The following is a 24,051-nucleotide window of genomic DNA, read 5'->3' as shown; positions in this document are numbered from 1 at the left end:
GAAACCAATATGTAAATTCACCAATATGGGAATGGAGTAAAAGCTCACGTGACTTACACCAATTCTTTTTCCCTTCATGCTGCAGCAATCTGGATTACTGACAAGGGCATTTGCATACTTTGCTCTTCCCCTTGCCCCCCTCACTATCTAGACCTTTAGTCTAGAGCTTGCAGTCCAGAACAAGTTGTTTATTAAAAACAATTTGACACATGTGGAAGCATTTCTTCACATGCTCCTTGGCTGAGCTCTTACTGTCATGCAGTAGGAGATCCCTGGCCTCTATCAGCACTGCAGAACTCCAGGCTCTGCAAGAAGAAGAAGCAGATCTGTGGTTAATCTCATCCTAAACTTTACACTTTAAGTTCTAGTTCTCTGTTCTGCATTTGGGGGAAGATGTTCTACCCTGCATTTGGGGTCATTCCTGGTACTTGCCTGTGCTGACTCACATGCATGGTCTGGGAGAAAGTGGTGTTCAAATCAACATGTGCTGCATGTAACACAAAAACTTGACATTTTCTTCAAAGAAGTTGGCTGTTGAACATGTACAAAAAAGTGAATTTTATTACATTTGGTTTAAATTTATACAATACTTAAACAAAAAACAAGCTTTCAGAACAGTGTGCCCCTTTCCCTCCAAGGAAACCAACACAGTCCGACATCAAAGAGGAAAACCTTCCATTGATCATTATAAACATTGCTTGAACAGATTACGAAGTATACATTACAACTCGTAGTAAGACATATTCAAAGATAGAGCTTTAATTCGGATTCAGTCTGCTAGGTACCCCTTTCTTCAGGGTTCCTGCTGCAGGCTTTGAGGATCCGTCGTTTTTGAACGCTTTTCTCAGCACCGAATGCGCTTGGTTAATGACACACAGCAAATGGCGATGTCATTCACGATCATGCAGTTGCAATAAAAGATATCCATGCCATTTGCTTCTTCATAATCCCGGGGAGTTAATGATTTCAGTGACATCGTTCAGTGGCTCATAATCCCAAAAGGCCAGTGCCTCAAGTAGTAAATTGAAAATATTAACAGGTAGCTCTACACGTGTGATTACCTCACCTAAAAGTCCCTACAAACACCTGGTGTCCTCTGCACACCGCAGTCTTTCCGTCTGAAACCTTGCACTGGTTCCACCATCCAGATTTTCTAAATGCAAGTGAGTATTTTGCTTAACATTTTTAACAACAGCTCACTCTTGAGCACAGACAATTTTTTATTTTTTTTTTTGCTGTGGCCTTCCACAGCTCCTGGTACAAGAGGCCACTAACACTTGCTTCTTCCACCTGTGCAGTTACACCAACCTGTGGTAACCACAGAAAACCCTACAAACACCCGTAACTTACAGCCTTGATTCAGTTCCTAAAGGCTCCACATTTACTGGCTTTAGCAATGAATTCCTTTAGCAGGGGACCATCCATTTGCCAAAATGCTGTAGTTTGTGTCACGTCTGTCAAATGATTGACACAAAATTTAAAGCAGAATTCCTCTAAGTCCTAAACAGAAAAAAAAAAAAGAAAAAAGTCTCATTATCTTTCTTCCATGACAGAAAGTTACATTCAGTCAGGCACTGATGCCTTTCTAAGCTTTATTTTTACAGAGAACCAGACAAATAGATTAACCCAGTGGCTTTCAACCTCCCCTCTCCCAATGTCACTACGTAAATGCAACAAGAGAAGAAATTCTACTCACATAACATCTCTACAAAGACAGTTTGGTTCTCCCTATATAGCTGCAGTCCTGAGAGGCAGCTATTATGAGCAATACACGTATTTATTTTTCAAGTTTCACAGCCTGAAAAGTTCCATCTATATTCACTGACAAGTATTAAAACCCAGTACAAATAGATTTTAGGGTAATGCAATACATAACCAGGACAGTGGATTAAGAGACCTCGGCTCTTCCATTCCACATTAAGAACTCCAGTCTCCATACAAGCCTGCTTGACTTCCTATTTAATTTATGACTTGTATAAAGCCTTGAAGTGCATTCACCCGGCTCAATGGAACTGGCCACTAGGTAGTCCTAAAGCAAAGGGTAGGCTGAAGGCCTTTCTGTGCATTAGAAACAGACCCAGGTTACAAATGTGTTTCACACACATCCCAAAAATGATTCAAAAGAAACACACTGCGGTACAACGCAGCGGAGCAATTTATTGCAGAAAGAGTGCTCTGGGTATGAGCCCACTGGGCAGTGCCTTCCCTTTAAGGATTAGAAAGGCCTCACAGGCACCATCATTGCACCCACATGACGTCAAAGGATGTCCAAAAACCAAGAGACAACAGTTGCCAATATAACATTGACCAAAGAACGCTTCTGCTCAGATTATTTGTTTCCAATTCCGCTGTTGAGGAGGAAACCTATTTTTGTGGTGCAGAGCTGAGTGAGCTGCAGTACGGAAGATGCCACAGCCTTTCCAGAACAGCAACTCCCCAGCCTGCTCTAGTTCCTTGAGCACTTCATAAGTTCATGGAACTAGTGCTTCACACACCAGAACATAGCTTTGGCTCCTCGGCAGACTGGGTGCTGCCATAGGGCATAAAAATTTGCAGAGCTTTTAAGCCACGTGAGGTATGAAAGACTGATTAGTATTCATATTGTCACTTAAAAGTAATTATTGAAAGCTAGAGCCACTGTGTGCCAGTGAGTTCTTGACACAACAGTTATGTAAAAATATGTCCTGGCCTAAAACCAGGCTTTCTGAAGCTGCAGATCTTGACTTGTATGGCATCTGTGCAATGAAAAGAAGACAAGCTTATTAGAACTGAACTCTGAGGGTTTTCTTTTTTTTCTTTTTAAGAACAGAAGGAACTGGTATTTCAAACAAAACTACATCATACGCATTCCAATATTTTGCACTGCTTTATTAAAAACTCAAATATCAAGTCAACGCAACAGAAGCATACAGTAAACAGTAATATTGTATTATTGATATGAAACTTTGGAAAGTTTAAAACTCAATATTAAGAACTATGAATTTTATTTGCAGATGGATGCACTCCCAGCAAACTGTACTTAATATAGACTCAAGTGAAAAAGGTACAATGTACATCCAATTATTTTTAAGCTTACAGTAAGAAGCCAAACCTGAACTAGTTTTAGCCACTTCAATCCAGTCAATCACCAAAGGAAAGTACAGGAAAGTTTCATGGCATGGGGGTGTTTTAAATCAGTGAAGTGGGTTCGTCTAACTGTTGTCTTCCAGAAACGCAGTCCCATGAATGAACTACATCAGCCAAGCAATTTCAAACCCTGACCTACCATTACTACATTCTTTTTAACTTTTCTTTTTTTAAGTAAAAAGTTAAAAATAAAAATATAGAAAAAAATATAAAAAACATCTCAGCACCACCCATTCTCTCCACATTTGGGCCATCCATCCTCATTTCACTTCCAGCTTCATTTAGCTAGTAAGGTACAGCCACAGCTCAGTAATTGGATTTCTTCTACCCTTTACAAGCAGAATCAGTGATATACTGAAGACCCATTGCACAATCTCCTGTAAGGCTAAAATATAGAAAGCTTCCTATTTTCCATGAACTCCCACCAACGAAATCTTTATTCACAGTGGTGCCTGAATTATGACTTCAGCTTGAGGGCAGCCCTTCAGATAAGGAACATCAAACTAGCAACAAACTATTAGGCTCTGAAGTAAGTTAGAGCATGATAGATATTAAGTGCAAGAAAAAGCACTGTATTCATTTACCGATTACCAAAACTGCTCTAAAATAGCAAGTTGAAACCAACCAGGCTGAAAATATGATGCGCAGATACTATTTCAAACACAAAAGGCTGAAGAAATGCCTGGGATATCTATTTGATCACAAAACTGCACACGTTAGTGATCTAGTTTTGAAGTCAGACATCCGGCAGAAAAGTTTTGCTACCCTTTCTCACATTTCACACACTTTCTCCATCTTCAAAGTGTACTAGGTCCATAAAAGAATTCTTATCCTGCCATTTCATCAACATTCTTTAAGGACTGAAAGTGTATTTGACTGTAGTTAAACAAGTAAAAAAAAAAATAAACGAAAACCACACACCAAAACCCCAAACCTACCATCATATCACACACAACCCACAACCTTACAAAACTGCTTTCCGTAACACTGTAATTTTTGCTTTGTTTTTAAACCTTTCCCTTGTTTAAGATTTAGTGTTTTAACCTTCCCTTTTTCCCCCATCACCCTCCCCCCCCCAGAATAATAACTCACAAAGCTTGGCACAGCATGATGACCTCTTACCGTGAATTAAGCAACACAAACATTTATAGATAGTGAGTCTCTGTGTGTGACTTAAATCATCTTTTGATATCTGTGTACTAGTTCACTTTCCCAGTACCAGTTTATTGGGGGGGGAAAAAAAGATATAAAACCTGTATTTGCAATGAAATTCCTAATTCCAACGTCAACATTGTCAAACTCTGAAAATGGCAGACAGCATTATCTGCTAGCAGGTTAGAGAGAGTTTATATAAAAACATGACTGACTGCTTTCCTCCAGATTAGAGTCAGAAAGCAGCCACCTATTTAAGAAACTGAACTTTGGAAGTTTACCTCTGCATCGTATCTGACAGCAGCAGAGAGCAATGAAAAAGCATTTTCCACAGTAATTCCTCTCTTGATAATATGTTGACACAGTTTTTTCAGTCTATTTTCACAGTACGAAGTGGCCAAATCCAGAAGTCCTGCAATTACAATGCCATCATATTAGTCACGTGTAATTACTTCTGCCTTTTCAACAATTCATATCTCTGGGTACAGGTTTTGTCTCTATTCTGTGTGCAGTAACATGTTTTTTGCAAGTAGGTCACTATTCAGAAGTGAATTTTATCACCACATGGGAAGAAAGGCCTTCTAGTACTGCACGCCACAATCCTGTTAACCTCTGTAAGCACACAAGCTGTTCCACTGCTTTGCATACCTAAGTGTTTGAGTGGAACTGTTGCAAAACAGGCACAGCACGAGCAAAAAGTTACCACTATAAAAACCTGTGCTTGAATTACAGCTTGTTCTTTGCTCTGCTCCCCAAGTTTCCTTCATTACATCCACACAGATTCTTTCATATTATCCAATAACTGGTTCAAATCAGTAATAACCACAAGTATTCTAACCCAGCGTTTCTCTCCCAGCTAATAAAACTGCTCACGATTTATTTCTTAATATGCATCAATTCTTTAAAGACAGCTTAATTAATCACCAGTAAAAAGCATTACAGGGAGGACTAGAAGTCCCCATTAACACATTTATTCTTCATCCCCCTCCTCAGTTTGCCTCGAGGCTGCTGTTTAACACGATCAGACCACGAGCAATACCTATCGCGTCTTCAGGAGGAAGGTCAACACAGTCTGTGTACAAGTACTCCAGGAAGGCACGATACACAGGGTAGGAAAACTGGTCGATTTCTATCACTTCCTTCATATCCTCATTCCAGTACGACTGGAACATGGTTCTGAAGTGTTCGCACCTAGGAGACAGAGACATCATCAGGAACAGCTGTATGTACACATGAATGTTACGTTACAGTCCCCCTGAACTATGTATTTGGGGCACTCTACAACAGCCCCAAATATTTTACCATACCCCATCACAGCAAACGGTCCACATTTTGGTTTTGGTGCTTTGTTATGCATCAAGATAAAACTCTGATTTGACCTATGCTACAAAACCATGGGTGTATGCATTGCAGACTAGTTTAACATGACTTATTATTCTCAGAATAACATATAGGCTCAGTGAAGACTAACTAGGGACCATTTTAAGGCAGAATTTTGATTTAACTCCTTCCATAATCATTGGAAGTGGTTACAGACACACAGATAATGCATTGCAGGTTTAGGGTCCCTCCCCACCACTTTCTTCCTTCCCTCCCATCACACGGAACACAGTTTTTGTGTTTAAGCAGGAGCTGTGGAACATGACCTCTACCTGATTTTCAGAACAGCTTTGTGAACGTGGATGTACTTCCCATCAACACGGAACTTCAGGTCTGACGTTTCTGGGCTGTCAAATTCTCTCCTCAGAGACTCTGCTACTGTTAAGTAGTCTTCCTGCTCTGGAGAAACAATTTTTAAACAAACAAATCATGTCAAGCATCTTAAACAGAACACACATGTCACTGTAATTAAAGCTTGCTACTCAAGTAACAGCACGTGAAGGAAAATAGGGTCAGGACCAGGGTTCCACTGGGTGAATCTGGAAGAATGACTGCCTACATTACCCTTTTCTGTTGGCAAGGACAACTCCCCAACAGCTCCACGCAGCAGTGGTCAGCAGTCCTTGTTCCAGCTCATTACCCAGGACCCAAAGTACCCGGAGAACTTGCTTTCTCACTCTCCACATGGAGATCACCAATGAAATCACCAGCTCAGGGCTATTGCCAGGTCAGCACCACTGCCTGGATTACCCTGAGAGAGACCAGTCTGCAAACTGGTGGGAAACAGAGTCTAGAGCATCACCCACAGCTCACTTGAGACATGGTGCACAACTGACGCAGCATGACTCAAGCCTAAAGAGTAAGAAAATGTCACCAGGTGGCCACTTCTGTGCTGTCAGAGTAGACTCCATGTTAGCGAACCCTGGTAAAGACCTTAACAAAAAACCTGCAGGCTACCTCAGTTTGTCAGCCAATTATGACAGCACAAAATCCAACAGCAGTGCTACAAGAAGAGAGACTGTAGCAAAAATGCAGTACCTACTCTCGAAGAGACAGGACTTCTGCAATTTTGGAAGTGCATTGAAACTGTGATTACAGCTTGACAATTCTTAACATTAAGGTCAGAGAGGTCCTGTTCTGTCTCTCTAGAAATCCTAGATTTGCAGCACAAGCTGGCTAAGACTTGTAGTAAAGCAAGAACTCCAAAGTTTTAGGAAACTTAACTTTAACCCACTACTTAATGGTTTTGTTGATGCATCTCACAAGTGAGTTTCAACATACAGCCTCTAAGCAGCATAACATGAGAAAGGGAAAAAAAGGCAGTTCCAAAAGGCAGTTCCACTCTGATGGGATGTGGCCTGTCTCCTGCATCCTTCAGGACTGCGGATTGTTCATCCATATACAACACAACTGCTCTTCACCATTAGGAGCAGTTAAATTAGCTGGTACTTTATATACACACACACACAGTTAAAACAAATTGCTTTAACAGACAAGTTATGTTTCTGCCAAAAAAATCCTTTGGCTCATTCTGCATGGATCATTCACAAACTGGCATCTCATCAGAGATGAACAAACCACGCTCCAATCCCCCTTCACCTGCTCACGTGACTTTCTTCTAGGTCATCAGCTTATTTTAAGCTATGCTGATGATCAACTTTCACCCCAAATACCTTAAATTCATTCCTCAAAGAAGGCTGCAGATTTGAACTTCACCACAGACAATTCTGAGTGGCAGATTTTTTTTTTGTTTTTGTTTGGTTTTGGCAGAGCCAACATCACTGAAGTAGAACAATAACCTTTATGCAGAGTTATCTCCCTCTCACTAAGAAAAAACTGTCAGAAGAAAAATATTGTGGTGTGTTTTTTTTTTTGAACCTATAAGAATAAAAGAGATGGAAAAAAATATATAGGATGGAGATTGAAACTGTCCCTAGAATTAATGCTTTTGATATAAATATTCAATAATTAGGATTATCAGGTTAAGGGATGAATAATCCCTGAAGGCCAATAAGAATTAAAATACAGAAACAAGACTCAATTACCTTGTTATGATCAATCTGGGAATACCTCAAAAATTAAGGAATTGAAAGTGAGTAAATCTGGGAGCATGTCATTTAAAGAGCCTTCACTACTAGCTAAAGACAATAGACCAAGACAATCATTACACCTCTAAGGGCAAGAATGACACACATTCCCTAGGATTAGAGAATTGAAGAAGTAGAGGAAAACAAAAACAAACAAGACTTGGATTTACCCTGAGGCAGATCATTTCAAGCTAATCTCTCTCTAGTAAAATTTTCCAGTTTTCCCCTACAGATGAGATGCTGTTATCTGGACCCTTATACTTGTGAAAACAAGCTAAATGAGAAGTTACAATGGAAGAGACCAATTAGGAGAGAAATTCTCAGCTACAGACAGAAAAGCCACATGCAAAGATAAAGAGTCTGAGTTTGGAAGAAAGTTACTTAAGATCTAATCCCTCCCCAGCACTGGCTCTCTACAGGAACTACCTAAGTTTGGATTTGTTGTCATCATGGAGACAGATTAGACGGCCCAGATGATCTTCAGGACTGAAGTGGAAGATCGAAGACGAAAACCAATAAGCACGATGTGCAAGCTAAGCACTTGATGGCATATTTTGGGTCAAGTAAGAATTAGCAGCATGTGGATCAAAGATAACCAAGAAAAATGGCTTGGGCATATGAGCTGGCCATAGACACTGCCTCACGAAGGGTAATTCAAGGCTGCATAACAACAGAATTCAAAAAGAGAAAATGGTATTAGGATCTTGTTATACGCAATTACTTACAAGTCTGATTGGCTTTGAGGAATATCAAGCTAAATCAGCTTAAGAAATCATCTCACAGAAAGGACACCTTGAATCCTGTCATTTTACTTCCTTAACAAGAAACACAAAGAGATTTGGTCTTCCATGTTCATATTGGAAGAGTAATTACTAAGAAGGAAGAACTAAAGACAACACCTAGAATTCAAAGTTATTAGAAACCAAAGAAACAAAAGTCAGGAGCAGCATTCCAAGTAGAAGTAATTTTAAGAATAAGAAGTTACATTTGATGATCTAGAAGTCCTTCCCTGTCCTGAGGCCAAGCAATATAAACAAAGGAAATGCACAATATTCATAGTACAGTGGTACAACAGGGCTCTCTAGTTGTCTGCAAAAAAAAAAAAAATTAACACTGTTCCAAATCCTTGGTTGAAGTTGACTTTTTCTTCAGAATAAAAAAAAAAAGTAACCAAAACAAAAAAAAATCATGAAGACCTAGCTAGAAAAGCTAGTTTTAATTGCCAGTTCTCCTAAAAGCAAGAACCATCCCGCCACAGAAGTGGTATGCTGTACTAACCACTACACACATGCACAGAGACTATAATATGAAAGCACATTTTATAAGAATAATTAAACCAAAGTTCTTTGGCTTCTAGAGCACTGGCTTCATCTCAAAACTTGTTCTCACCTACTGACAGAAGACGCCACATAACAGCAGGGGTAGCAAAGCAAGCAAACACATCGTCAGTGCAGGAAAAGTGAGTGAGGTGGGGAAGGACCACAGACTGGCCGCGGCACTGGCCCCACATGTACACCTGGCCGCTCTGGGTTCTGGCAGCCGAAATGTGAGCAGAGTGGCAGGCTGCGATCTCCACAACCCTGTGAACAGAAGAAACCTTGTGAGACACTTACAGGTATGGAACCAAGTGACCTCCCAAATGCTGCACCAAAATAACAGCAAGTAAGCTATGTATCTACACTCTGGTACTTCTTTATCATGCGTGAGTGTGATTCTGCTTGAACAGATCAATATTTAAGAATTGCAATGACATTTTCATAGTACTTGTAGGTTTTACTGTAATCAGGTATTGCTTTGATAATGTCATTTTTTGTTGTCATTTATAACCGTAAGAAGGAAAAAGTCTACCCCACCTTTAAAACCTATCAGATACTTATTCTCCTTGATAAATGCTTAGAAACTTACAAAGCTTCCAGCTAGCACAGTTAAGACTACCGTGATTATAATGGAGCATTTTACAAAACTTCTTTTAAACGGATGTAAAAATTTCTCTCATTTTGAGATTAAAATCCCATGCATTTTTCAATAAACCCAATGCTTCTGCCCCTCCTTTAATATGTTTTTTCTACATAGGCAGAAATCAACCAACCAAGTTTCTGACTTTGTATTTTGCTGTTAATTTCATCTCATCAATGCTGAAGCTGTTTGGAACATAATTTTTGCTTGGACAAAGTTTCTCGTGAGGAAAGGTGAATACACACACTTAACTCCTCATTCCTGAAAATCTATCATTACTTTTAACGTAAAATCTACATAGTATCTTCATCCTCCCTCCCTCTCTCCCCCCCCCCCAAAGATCCTTAAAATACTAGAGCTATTGATGCAGACTTACCTATTTTGTTCTCCCATTGTCCACGCAATCCCTACCTCACTATCTGAAGCATTACAAGAACCAAGAAGAGCCACATTCTGTTAAAAAGACTGCCAAGATGCTTCCAGTGTCCCTGTTCAGATACTAAGCAAAATTCTGGAGAAGTTCCAGAGTTAGCTCTAAAGTAAAAGCTATGCTTTCCTGGTTTTCCCCACATGTTTGAGAGGATTCCAGGCTTCCGTGTGCTTTGTGTTTATATTTAGTAAATGAACAAACAACACAGATCAAGCACGACAAATGTCTTTCCAACCAGTCTAAGTGCATACATATAAAAATGCTTATTCCCTCACAGAACAGTTCTCTCTAACACTGAGATCTTCTACCATCGCTGCATAAAACATCATAAAGTCATGATTTTACAGGCAACTTACATTTCATTATAGCTATCCAGCAATACGAAAGCGTTCCTCTCCGAATTTTCTTCCCTTAGCAGAACAGTTTTTTTTAAGAATAACTATACTATACTTGATATGTAGGGCTAAGTGTACAGCACATTAAGTACATACTCATCAAAATTCAGAAGTCTACCTTCATAACTATGCCTCCAAGTTAACACAAAGCTAAGTTTAGAAGTTCCTTTTAAACTATATGTGCAAAATTCTTTAAAATAACATGGAATGCTATCTCCCAAGGAACTGTCAGAGACATTATGCATAAATGGTAAAAGAGTTATATAAATGAAAGGACCAAGAGAAGCATTAATATGCTTCATGGGAAGTGTCAGCTCACCCACTCAATAGCACTGTTTCCAAGGGAGTCAAGTCAAGCAAGATGAGTAAAAGTTCAAGTGCCTTCTCTCTCCCTTGGACTCCAAGCAGAAGTTCAATGATATTCTCTCCCTCCTTTAGTCACTGAACAACTGCCACTTTTACTATAATCCCACATTTGACTTCACGTACAATTATAAATGCAACAATTCCCCTTATTTCACTCAAGAAATAAGTCATTAAGAAAGTAGAGCCATTGCAAGTATACACATTTCTCTTCTAGTACTTGAAAAAACAATTTCACTTTGCTAGTGTCACTTCTTCCACAGACAAGGCAGCCTTGCCTTGGTGGTTTCTACTGTGACAGTTCCTTTTGTTATTCCAACTCCACACCTCCCTTCCCCCCAGCCATTTATAAACCCTTAAGTGATCTCAGTGTTGTTTAGCATTAAATGAAAAGCTGCACATGAAGAACAGGAAAAAATAGGAATGACTTCCCAGAAAGACACTTCAGATCTATAAAATGACATCTTTCATGAATTTTCTATTCATATAAAACTGGAAACGGAGTAGAAAAAACAGCCACAAGTATTTCCTAGTTAAAAGGAGGTTATAACGGGTAGACAAGGGTGAATCTTCTACAAGTCTGAGAAACTAAGAGGATATATACATGTTCTCTGAGAAACTGCTAACTGCTACCACTGATGAGTGGTACTGTCTACCCATAGCTCTAGCAATCTTGCAAATTGAGTTCTGTTTCTATGGTTTGCCGTTACCCAGAAAGCCTTTCAGAAAGTTTTTTGTCATGTGTCACTCCTCCTCCCACCACCCCTTTAACGTGGGCCTCAATACAGCTTACAAGCTTGGCTTATTGATTTTATAGATCAGAAGTTTTGATCACAGGAATCATATTTAGAATAGCCTAACGGTCATTCATTATTTTCAGTGTCAGGTAAGTATAAAATGTTTACATTCAATCATCATTACAGATGGCAAAAAGCACTAGTACCAGTAAGTTGCCATCTTTTCCTGGAATTTTACCATTATCAATAAAAATACAGCCCACCAAACCCCAAATTCACATGCTTCCAACACTAGAGACTGAGTAACACACGCCCAGACATATCAACCTGGAAACAGCTTCAGGAAGATTACCTTTCTTTTTCCATCATGATCTGCAGTGGACTGAGCTGGTTACTTTTATTGCCAGTTCCCAGCTGCCCGTAAGTGTTAGCTCCCCAGGCATAGAGCAAACCCTCATCTGATAGTGCTAGAGTGTGTGCATAGCCACAGACAATCTGTAAGTAAATGTATATGTAAGCATTACTACTGAACAAAAAAGAGAAGAAACAATTACTGCACACATACCTTAGTCTAGCTGATGTTAGATACCCCAGCCATTCTTTATTTAGCACTAGAACATGTTATTTCTCACTATTTAAAGCTAGCACAAGATACATTAACAGTAAGAACTGGAAAACTCCCAGCTTCAACTTCATTAATTTAGCGTTCGTTGGTTACTCCTCCTAAAGGATTTACAATATGGTCTAAACATACATAAAATGCAGTAAGTCTTTTCCTACAGGAATTGACAGTTTCTTATTTTTTGAATCTTAATTTCATAATATTCTATAGAAATCCTGCTAAGCTTCCCCAGACTTTACTTGCTTTCAGCTGCAGACTCCTCACACAAAGAACAGTGAACTTCATTATCAACTCTGAAATAATTTGGGAATTAGATATTCACTATATAAGCTTTGAGAGCTGCAGTTCTAAAGCTAACAGAGCCCTTTACCTGTTCAACCTTGCAAAAAAAAAAAAAAAGTTGTTTTAAATGAAACGAAAACCACTGACTGTCATCAGCCCTGCCTAAAGAGCTGATCAGAATACTGGTGTAGAATCTAATTTGAGCATCCTAGTTTTCTTGCTCTCCTTATATTTTTTTTTTAATTTGCCTAGGATATTTCACTCACTTTGTAACAAAAATGCAATTTTTATCCATAGCATAATTTTCTTAGTCACACTAGCCAAATTCAATTCATTCAGATTTACAAAAGCAAGTGTTTCACAGCTTACTTGTATTTTTATAAGCCTAACATAGTCTGCAGGAGCCACATAAATTCAGTATTGAAATTGCAAAATCTAGAAGCTGGTATAGATTCCAAAGACACAGTTTTAACAGATGCTAGAAACGTAAATGCATTCTGTTTCTGCATTAGACATACCTGGAGTATACACACACCGTGTAATGCTGCCACTCTGCACGGTGTTAGCTGGTTGCCGTTGTTTCCAAGACCTAGCTGACCGTTACCATTGTAACCCCAGCCATAAACCTGATTGCAAAAGGAAAACAAAATTAAGCCACCACTCTAGAAGTACAGAATATTTAAGACTTAGTATTAAGCACAAGTCCAAATCATACAGCTTTTTTAAAAACTATACACTATTTCAAGAGATATAAAGACAGAAAGATACTAAGTACACTGCAACGATCAACTCTATTCAACTTCAGTCCTGTGTTTTTAAAAGAAGCTTTCTAAAAGATATTCATCTTCAAATTACTAAAGCTTTCGCAATAAAATTTACAATGCACCAAAAATGTGTCAACATTTTCAGTTGACTTTTTTTTTTTTTTTTTTTTAAGTAAAAGCTATTCTAACCAGCTGATCATCTATCTGATTAATTTAAATTGAAGCCCCCAGTTTAGCTCCAATTTTTCCTTTAGCTCTGCTGTGGTAGACAAATCAAGACAGAAGTAGATACAATGAAAGCTCATCTCAACCTCAGGGACCTTTACAGTCCCTCCTGTCATGAGGAAATGCTATATGCTACAATTGTGGTGTGATACAGTAAATTTGAGGTTACAGTTCATACCTAGAGGCAAGTTCAAATCATAAATTTCTTATGTGGAATGGAACAGTTGCACAATACTAGGGCAATGTTCGAAAGCTTGCTTTGTTTTTGTAGCTGGCAGTTCAGCAATGTGCTCGAGAACCAGGATCATTCACTGTATTCTTGCAGAAAGATTAACTACTTCTTTGTGCAGCTTTCAAACATCTTATCAAGACGTATGTTCAAGAACCTACTGAAATATATTGAAATAATGCTTAATGACTCATGCTTAATACAACTGTTAAAATTCTTGCAGATACAGACCCAGTAAAAATCTTGTTAATAGTCTTTGTAGTAAACCTTGCTTCTTATGGCAAAGACAGGAACTCTGGTTAATAGCATAGTTTCCCTGAAGCGGTCTCACAGTAGTTACCAATACATACTCTAACTTGAGTAATCCGTATCAGCACTTACTCTGTACTCAGACATTAACCTCTTAAATTAAAGAGGAAAGAGAATGTGAGGACACAGCAATGCTTACCTCACCATTGTTTACTATAGCCATGGAGGAGGTCTGACCACAAGCGATGGAAACTACCATTTTACCCTGTAAACAGTTTGAAACTCTACGAGGAGTTGGCTGGTTTGCTGTAGATCCAGATCCAACTTGACCACAGTTGTTATAGCCCCAAGCATATAGCTGTCCATAAAAACAAAGAAAAGAAAACAAGTAGTTTAAGCCTTAAGAATAGTAATGACAGCAATAAGTTATAATCTTATTATAGTCAGGATGAGATTACATAAACTGTCCTGTTTAACTAACTAAAATGCTTAAAATAATTTTCAATAGTTGAAAATTAATGAAGAGCAATAGGACTGACCTGGGAAACATGACCATAGCACTTTCTCAGCTTCCAACTACAGAACTGGAGCCTCTGACTACAGGCAACACAAGGAATGTACTTCCACATAAAACATAAGTTGGCCTAGAAGACCAAGTATAGTGAGCGGACTTCCTTCATGCTTGTGTGAAGGTGGGAAAACAAATGCAAGCACAAGTGTTATTTGATATGGAAGTACCTGCTTTTAAGGTATTTCATTCTCTTTAGAAAACTCTAATCTAGGTTATTGTGGTGTAATGACCACACCAACACCAGGGCCTGTTTAGGGATCAATAACTTCAACTACCATTTTATTGAGGACAGGCTCCCTCCTTATAGTTCTGCATCAACTCTACAGGTGGTACTTTCCCATCCCACTAACTGTTCACTGGTTAACAACTTTGCCCATCAACAGCTAACATTTAGCACCTTCCATATCTTAATGGTTGGAGAACAAGCAGTTTGAGACAGCAAGGCGTCTCCTGGATCACACTTTTTTGTTCCTTCTAACTTTTTTTTTTTTTTAATGTTCCTCATGGCTTCATCATCACGAGTCCAACGTTATCACCAACCACGGTGCCCCATGGCGATACTCCCACAGGTTATAGCCTGTTAGCCACAGGTTATATACCTTCTACCTTTCTATCTTTCAAGAGTTGTTAGTGGCTACTTTTTATCAGCCCATGTTTCACAGTAACAAAGAACTTTGACACACTATGGCATTAAAAAAAAAAAAGCAACATCTCCAACACTTCAACACTTGCCAGTGGCAAACAACTAATAACAAATTATATATATGTAGTTTGTTATTAGTAGTTGTGTGTATATTATATGTTTTTCCATCTGAAAGTCCCAGAGACAGGAAAGTAGTTTGCTGTAAAAAAGTTTATAGCTTTGCATTTTCAGCTCCTTCAGTACTTGCTATATATATACACCCATACATACTGCCATGACATTAAACTGTTTCAGATAGTTTAACTCCTGACCGTTAAAGTTTGTGCTCCTGGAAATACCTGCCACAGATGTGCCAGTCACATGAAAGCTCGCTGACAGAGATACCCTTAAAGTCTGCATATCCTAGAGTGCCAGTTTACCACAACACCAAGCCAAAGTTTAGACATCAGAAACAAACACAAAGCAACCTTCCCTCCCACCCCCACCTCCCAAAAAAACATCCCACAATTCATTTGCCATGTCTAACATGAAAAGAAAACACCAGTCCTTCGTTTTTTGTTACTTGTATTTGCCAGGTCATCATCCCTACTGAATACCCAACAAGGGTTATAACTACTTTGATCTATAAAATGTATTTTAATAACAGGAAAACTAAATAAGGTGAAGTTAACTCAGAAGGTAGGTCAAAATGCCGAACAGTTTATGAGTTTCCTCTTTCAGAGGAGCATGAATGTCTTAATGATTTTTTTTTTTTGTTTGCATTGCATTAAACTTGGATTGACCCAACCATACAAATCAATTATGCCAAGTATTTCCATGACTACTTCCAAATTCACTGCCTCTCTAAAGGTCCAGAACAAGTCACACAGCTTTCTGCAGCCCAGTGTTTCCGTAAATAAAACTCCACTTAAAAACACTTCACCGCTTTCAATGTAATTAATTTTGAAACAGATAAAACCTCCCAGCACAAACAGACTAAGATACTGCAAAGTACACAAGGGATGGATTTATAGTACATTAACTAGCCACCACAGCTAGCCAGCTGCAAATATCAGCTCCATGGTAAATACAAAGAAGCTTCCCCTCTTCCACTGAGATTTCAAGCATGTTATATTTATTAACAAAGACAGCACGGCCGTTGCAGGCAGCTACCACACAGCAGCTGACAACACTAGTTAAACTAATACATGAATATTCTTGCCTTCCCACACAAAATAAAATGTGATCATTTCACCATTTGTCATCAAACATGACAGCATGAAGATCTTTCCTAAACACAGGCTCCCCTGCAGAGATACAACGCAGACTAATAAAACTAACCCAGTGTCTCTTTTCTACCCTCAACACACCGGTTACTGACTGCATTGACCAACGCAGGATGACTCCATACCGCACCATAGCACAGATGTGCTCCTATTACCAGCACAGAAAGAATTGTTTCCGTTTTCCTGCTTAGGAAGGTTCCAAAATTTGCTTTTTCCATAAGAAAAGAGCTGAGCCAGGCTTTCTCCCCTGCAGTAACATACTTGCAATCAGACACAGGCATTGGTCAAATCTGGCTGACTGGAAACCAGCCGAACATGTTTCCCATGACACATAGCCTTAAACCACATGAACAAATAGCACCAAGCAGATTTGGGATATAAAACAAATGCTCTTTCAGTAGCTATACACAAAAGTATTCAGAGATGTGCAAGGCAACATTCTTTCCTCCATACCAGTGTGGAAATGACAAAGACTGCAGGAAACAGACTAAAGGTTAATCAGAATACAAACAACTCAATATACCCCTTAAATATTAGAATTGCAAAGCAAGCAGTAATCCCAGGTTTGGCACCTTACACGTGTAAGTGGCACAGCTTTCTGGACTCATCACAGAGACATACAACAAGTGAAAGATAAACATTTTCTAGCCTATCATTCCTCCGATTTGTTCAGGGTTATTTTCAAGTCTGCTCTGAAGAAAATGACACCCTAGCTTGAGGCAGCAGTAGAAAAGGTTATCTTGTAAGTGCACTGTAGAGAGAGCTTCAGACTGCTGTTACCTGCGCTATTCGTTCAAGAAGGAAATGAAGAGATTTGAACAGGTTTCAACTTACATCCCCATCAGCGGATAACGCCATGGAATGATGTGAGCCACAGGCTACTTCCACCACTCTCTTTATTAACAGATTTGTGCAGACTTGAACAGGAGTAATGCCCTGGTTGGTTGCGCCATTCCCAAGCTGGCTGTAACCATTATGTCCCCATGCATATACTTCACCATCTGCAAAAAAACATTTAAGTTTGGGATAAAAATCACAGATTCCAAGGAAATGATAAACAGAATTCTAAGAACGTAGAGAAGGACAACTTGAAAGTAAAAGGGCAAAAAAAAAAAGTGAAAGAATCCTCTTATTACAAGAATCCTTCACATGCTGAAAGATTACGTACAACTATTATGTATCACAGTATGACCAGATTACTGAAGAAATACAGGAAAGTGCACAGGTAAGACCAAGTACGTCATAAATGGTATTGTAAAACTCTACAGAGTTGCAACATAACAGAGGTATAAAGGAAACTTACTGTAGTTATTGCAGAATATACGGGGCTCCACTTAAGACCAATGAGGACCCCTTAGTGTGCATTACCCAATTAGAAAATTCATGCAATTGCCTCTTAATGCATTCTTGTTAAGTTACAGATTTCAGTTCTGCTTAGCTTATGCTTCCCTACTAAACACTGATTTTCTACCTTCAGTACAAAGTAGAACATGTGGTCCACTTCCGTAACTGAGACTGGAAATCTTCTTTCCACATAAGGCTTCTAATTTCTTTGGTACTATCGTGCTCTGATTATCTCCAGTTCCCAAGCAATTACTGCAGTTCAGTCCAAAAACAAACACCTGAAAAACAGAGGAAGACTGATTTCAAGTGAAGTGACTTATATGCAGCTATGCACAGATGTGGTGATATCCAGGCCTTTATAAAACCACAGCAGAGTTTTGCCATGGACTCTTCAGAATCAAAGACTTCAAGTGTGGAAGTTAACAGGCTCAAATGTGAGCACCAGGACAGTTAGGAATTAACTAATGAGTCTGAATGCTTCAGATCTGTGCTGGCCTGAAAGGAACTACACTATAAAAAGTACACAACTATGAAACTAGAACACTACTGTCTTTTAAACATGGCTTGTAAAGAGCAGCTACAGTTATACTACAGGGGACTCAATCCTAAATACTCCATCTATATTATCCCCATAAAAGACTAAAAAAAGTTATAAATTAAATCCAATGTGTTTTGAAATACACAAAGTTTATGCGGTGCTTCTACGAAGTGATTAACTTAAATACTCTGCAGACTGTGAAACCAACTAATTGGGAGTATCTGTTCAATTTTCTTACAGCCTTACCTCGTCGTTGTGCGTTACGTATATAGCCTCGTTGGCTGATGTACCAAATACACATGCTTTCCGAATAGATGCTATTTCTTGAGGTGACAGTAAAGTAAATATCGGCCACTTTCCCACATCCACCATGATGTTACTGCGTCTCATGAAGTTTCTACAAGTAAGATGACAACGCTGTAAGAAAAAAATCTTATCAAAAGGTGTATTTTATACTTCCATCAACAGGAAGATAATCTCCTTTAAATGAAGAGATGTTCATCAGTGTCTCAGAGCATAATATTCTCTTCTGTAGGAAGTATGTAATTATATTTACATGTATGAAGGTGAACAAATAGCAAGTCACTGGGACAGTACATCAGAAGCACATTCTTTCCTTAACTGGGTATGTAAGGAAACCACATTCAGTACTACTGAACAACCACCATTATGCAAGCAAACTTTTAATAAAGTTTGTGATACAACAAATACCCCCCGGTGGCAGAGTGGATTTCAGAATTTCAGCTGGCATTCCTGCATATACTACATACAGAAGTTGTTGAGGTGTATGCAAATAAACAAAGGTTGGGCATATGAACCAAAGATGTTTCATCTTGTGTAATCAAAAACTGTTTGAGAGGCCACAAAAGCACAAAGTTAACTTACTACTTTGTACTGTTAAGCAGTGAAAAATTTGAAAAAAGTGATTAAATGGAATTGTCATCATTTGTTACCTAAAAACAAGCTGGACCACATTAAATGCTAGAAGGAGATGAGTGTAGGTAGACATCATGGCTCAGTGAACATACACGTGTATAATCCATCCTTACGCAATGCTCCCTCTTCCCAGTTTCCTCAGGAAAATTGCACCAGCTCAAGGACAAAGCTGCCAATCACCATGACCTACAGAGCTTATTGAGGCCTTCAATCCTGCACATAAAAATTGCAACCACTTAGAGCCTCAAGGGATTCTGCCACTGATGATCTAAAATCCTTTTTCAGGGTCATCAGCAAGTTTCCTGAAATGCAGAAAGCTCTCAGTGGAGAATCCCACAGAATGTCAGTAGCGTGATGCAAATCACAATAAACCACCATAAAATGGAGGCTAAGAGATTGATCAACAATAAAAAACACAGCTCTATCCAGGTGCAATCCTCTCCTCAACATTCAGGTCTTTCCTTTTCATTTATTTGCTCCAGCTGCTTTTGATTCTGATGCTTGGTTCTCAGAACTGGGCTGACAACCAAGGCAAAGTTTCAGAAACAGTTTCCGTTCAGTTTCTTTATTCAAGACCAGCAGTCAATCCTGCAATGCAAGATGTTCAGTGCAGTGTTCTTTCTCATTGTCTTTGTTCATTTTGTTTGGTTGGTTTGGAAGGAGAGGGGTAATTATTATTAGGAACAACAGAAGTTTGTGAAATGTTGAGATCAGTGAAGGTGTGTGTAGGAAAAAGCAAACAAAAACCTGACTTGGTGTCCTTATCGAGTTTAACTTTCCTCCAACAAATCCAGCTCTGCTCTCTAGGTACCCACCTTTCACTAAGAGCATAACTTCACTTTACATTTCACAGCTGAAGCAAGTCCCGCAAATACCTGGTGCCCCAGATGGTACATTCATAATAAATGTGTCTGTAGAGCAGCATTTGAAAATCTACCTGATCACATCACCTTCTACACAGATTTGAATGCATTTAAGCCTTTTTAATTTCTAGTCCAGTAACAAACTCAGATGACCTAGCTGTTAAGCTTTGTTATCTCACTTTGGCAAAGCTTTAAATTATTTTTTAGTGTAACGTGTTTAAATACAGCAATGTCTTGTTCTTCTGAGCTTACCACGTTCTGACTTGGTCCATTCTGACTGCATAATTTGCCCCACGTAACACCCAACAAGGCACAAATGCATCATGGAAAAAAAATATTTTCTTCATTGAAGTTCTTTTTAACACATGCTGTCCATTTAAGGTATGAATACAAGGCATTATTTTGGTGGATAACATCCTAGTAAATAACATCAAAGTTTTACAGCACAGATAGAACCTATGCTGCTGTAGAGGAAGCCAGATTAAAATGTGCTCCTTTATCTCTCCCTTTCTGACCTTTGCACTAGGTGTTTAATCCACTTGACGTATTTTCCATGACTACATGATTCAATTAACCACTCCTCTTCAAGGAGATTTTTCCACTCGCTTCTGAAATCTACGGTGAGTTATACTGTACTGCCCACATCTCAAAGCTCAGCTGGGTACCTTGTCAGACAAACTCATGCCATTATATAAAAAAGAAGCTTTCAAGTACACAAGACTTCCCAGACTGAAGACATGAGCAGTGAACTCTACCCAAAGGGACGCAGCACCCATCCTTCACTCACCCTTCCTGTACTACATCAGTACAAGAGCTAAGTTTATTATTTACTGCTGCTGAGTAAATAATACTGCTCTAGTCACACAGAGGCCTGGAGCCCCCTATACCACATACCGTGCAGAAACTGCACCTTAATGGAAAGTTTAAGTGCAATGGAGTAGTAAAGTACCACCTGGAATCCAAAGCAATCAAGCTATTTTAGTCTCTACACAAATAGCTCTCTCGATATATTAACTCACAAGCTATCATTTAGATTCCGTATGCAACACAGCAGCAGCAGCATTTCCAAGGAATATCTGTATACATCAACACCTAGCTTAAAATTCATATTCCTGAGAACTTTGCAATTAAAAGCCTTGTAAGTTTAGACATCAAACTTAAACTTGGTGCTCCGGGGCAGGTAATTGCTCTGTGAAACACTCTGTACCACTGCTCTTAAACGTCTTTTCACTTCTACTGCATGAGCCAGTGCTAACCAATACACCCCACGGCTTTACCTCATGTTTGTGGCTCACTACTGCAGAAGCAACCGGCAGAGGGAGCTTGTGTCAACACCACCTCCTCTAACTACTTTGACATCTTTGAAATTACCCAACAATATCAGTATACAAACAGGAACAGAAACAAAGATGTTTGTTTGAATTTCAGAGATGCTAAAAATAAGCAAGAAAGGATGACTTGCAGAGAAGGAAACTGAACTGGCCACGCAGTGTGGAAAAGAAATTTAACTCCAAGGCATCAGCAGCACTGGGGGAGGGGAGGATGGGAATCTAGGTCCGCTCACAACAAAAAAAAAACATGCTTTCAGAAACAGAAGCCCTTCAAATATTTTACGCTAAACTGCTGCCTATGCATTCAGCATCTCACTGGGCTGCTTTCTAAAGAAACAATGTGCAGGCTGATTCTGAGCAGTACATGCATGTACGCACAAATCCCTGCCTGAAAAAGAAAACAAAAAACAACCAAACAAAAAACAGAAGACAATGTTTACAAAGTGTTTTGTGGTTTGTTTTTTTTTTTTTTTTTTTTTTAAATGGTGTTAGACAAAGTTTTACAAAGTTCAGCTAAACAAACCCATGCTGGAAAGAACAGTAACCTAGCAAAAATGTCCTACCGGGAAAACAGAACCAGTTGTCATTGCAACAAAAAACTCGAGTTAGCTACTCATCCCCTTATGGTAAAGATTATTTGAAGATAATTGTACGTTTGTTTCATTCTTTCCTCTAGCTCCAATTTTGCAGCTGATTTTAGCTGGGCAGACTTAATTCCTGCGCAGAAAGAAATCGCAGGCTCAGGCCTTCATTTCCCCTCCTGGTCTACAGGAATCAAACTGCAGCGCCAACACAAAAGCTGGAATGTCTAGTTCAAGAAAAACAAAAAAAAAAAAAAAGGGATTAAGTCCACTGATCTTTTCAAGTACACCTCAATTAAGAAACAATCAAATCTCAGACATAAAGGCAGTCTTCCCTATGCTTTCTCCCATTTGCCCTTTTTTTTTTTAAAAAAAAAAAAAAAAAAAAAAAAAAGAAGATCTCGTATTTCAGTATTGAGAAAGAACAGGGAAACAACGCATAACTACTGATGTTAATCAGATGCAGAAACGAAGTGACTTTCTCCCTGCCAACAAAAAGACATTACATTCCCTGAAATCATGTGCCTCAACTTACTTTCCTAAGACCTTACATAAGGCAAGATTCTTATGACAATATGCCCAAACCTCCGCATGCTGGTGATTTATTTTTAGATGCCTTTTATGCGCAATACAGGGAAAGACAAACATCCTAATGCAAGCTCTGCGAAGCACTCCTCCTGTTTGCTCTGAGCGGCTGGCTGGAAGGAGATAACATGCAAAAAATCAGCACATAGGTGAGCTCTGTCGAATATCAGATTGCTTTAACCACACGAAACAAACAAACAAACCACTGTCGAAGGATGACAGCCATCCAACCACCTTAACAAAAGTACAATTATAGCCACAACATGCTTTTTTTAAAAAAAATAAATAAATAAGGAGCTGAGCCATTATTGCAACTTACTGAAGCCATTCACCCTGTACATTTAGGAAAACCAGCTGCATTTCAATACGATGCATACAGAAATAAACGTTCAGATTTAAACACACATCCCAAGGCTCCAAAGGCTTCCTGCCTCTCCCCAAATATTAATTTTCCTGACCAACTTCGTGCTCCAAACCCGCTTCCATTGGCAGTGCCTCTCTCCTAGCCCTGTCCCCAGGCGCTGAGGCAGGGCCGCTTTACCTCCTGTCAGCAGGCTGCAGCATGCTTCCCAAAAGAGGTCATTTAGGCCAAATCGGAGCACCGACAACCCCTTTAGGATGAGAAAGCGAGGACTCCTTTTGCCTTTAGCACCGTAGCAACGCCTGAAGAGATTAATTATTATATAAACCCGGGGAGGGGGGGGGGGGGGGGGAGGGGGTTGAGCCCCGGTTATCCCAGCACGCCAGCTCTCCTCAGGAAGCGGATGAGAAGGATGGAGACACAAACAACGCTCCGGAAACCCAACCGAGGTGATGGCTCTGAGGGAGCCGAGCCGGGCTGATGCAGCCCTGCCCTGCCCGCCCCCTCGCCCCGCCGTCCCACACCGCCTCCCGGCCCCTCAGGGCACCGCTCACCGGGCTGCCGCATCCCTCGCCAGCCCCCCCGCGGCCCCTCGGCCTCCTCCGCTCGCCACAGCCGCGGCCGTTGGAGCCGTTAGGGCCGTTGGGGCCGTTACCAGAGCCGTTACCGGAGCCGTTACCGGCGCCGCCGCCCGGCAGCGCGCAGCGGAGCGCGGCCGCCGCCGAGCGCTGCCCCAGCCCCGCTGCATCACGTGACGCGCCCTCCCCTCCCCGCTCCCCCTCCATCTTGTCCGCTCAGCCCGGGGGGCGGCGTCCCCGCGGCTCCTCCTCGCCGGCCCCCGCTCTCCCGCAGGGGGCTCCCCGGCTCTAATGTGTGATTAAAGCTCGTGTTTTATATCTGTGTACGGCTCCCTGTGTGTTTGTGCCTGCGGGGCGGGAGGGAGGTTGGGGAGGATGCGGGAAAAGGAAGGTTGGCGAACGCCCCCCCCCTCCCCTCCCCTCCCGAGGGGGACCTTTTGTTGCTCGGAGCTGCTGCC

General features: G+C 40.1%; 1 protein-coding gene across 4 annotated transcripts; it reads right to left on the bottom strand.

Moving 5' to 3' along the window:
* Positions 1–173: 173 nt before the first annotated feature.
* Positions 174–23,774, bottom strand: RCBTB1 (RCC1 and BTB domain containing protein 1). Of its 4 annotated transcripts, XR_011093925.1 has the most exons (14): positions 23,570–23,774; positions 18,605–18,775; positions 17,948–18,098; positions 17,311–17,477; positions 14,197–14,355; positions 13,049–13,156; positions 11,979–12,121; positions 9,135–9,325; positions 5,931–6,057; positions 5,318–5,469; positions 4,560–4,690; positions 1,351–1,500; positions 433–531; positions 174–305 (listed from the first exon to the last, which is right to left on the bottom strand). XR_011093925.1 is itself a non-coding variant. In XM_068674397.1 (12 exons), the coding sequence occupies exons 2-12, from the start codon at positions 18,746–18,748 to the stop codon at positions 1,360–1,362; spliced, it is 1,614 nt and encodes a 537-aa protein (XP_068530498.1). In that variant the 5' UTR covers positions 18,749–18,775; positions 23,570–23,774; the 3' UTR covers positions 544–1,359. The 4 variants fall into 4 exon arrangements, 3 of the variants coding, with proteins under 3 accessions (XP_068530498.1, XP_068530511.1, XP_068530518.1); XM_068674397.1 differs by lacking the exons at positions 174–305; positions 433–531 and having other exon boundaries at positions 544–1,500; XM_068674410.1 differs by lacking the exons at positions 174–305; positions 433–531 and having other exon boundaries at positions 544–1,500; positions 18,605–18,755.
* Positions 23,775–24,051: the final 277 nt, after the last annotated feature.

The sequence above is a fragment of the Anas acuta genome, chromosome 1 (assembly GCF_963932015.1).
Source record: "Anas acuta chromosome 1, bAnaAcu1.1, whole genome shotgun sequence".
NCBI classification, from domain to species: Eukaryota; Metazoa; Chordata; class Aves; order Anseriformes; family Anatidae; genus Anas; species Anas acuta.
The sequence above is the reverse complement of the archived record's forward strand: the minus strand, read 5'-3'. Positions and strand labels throughout refer to the sequence as shown.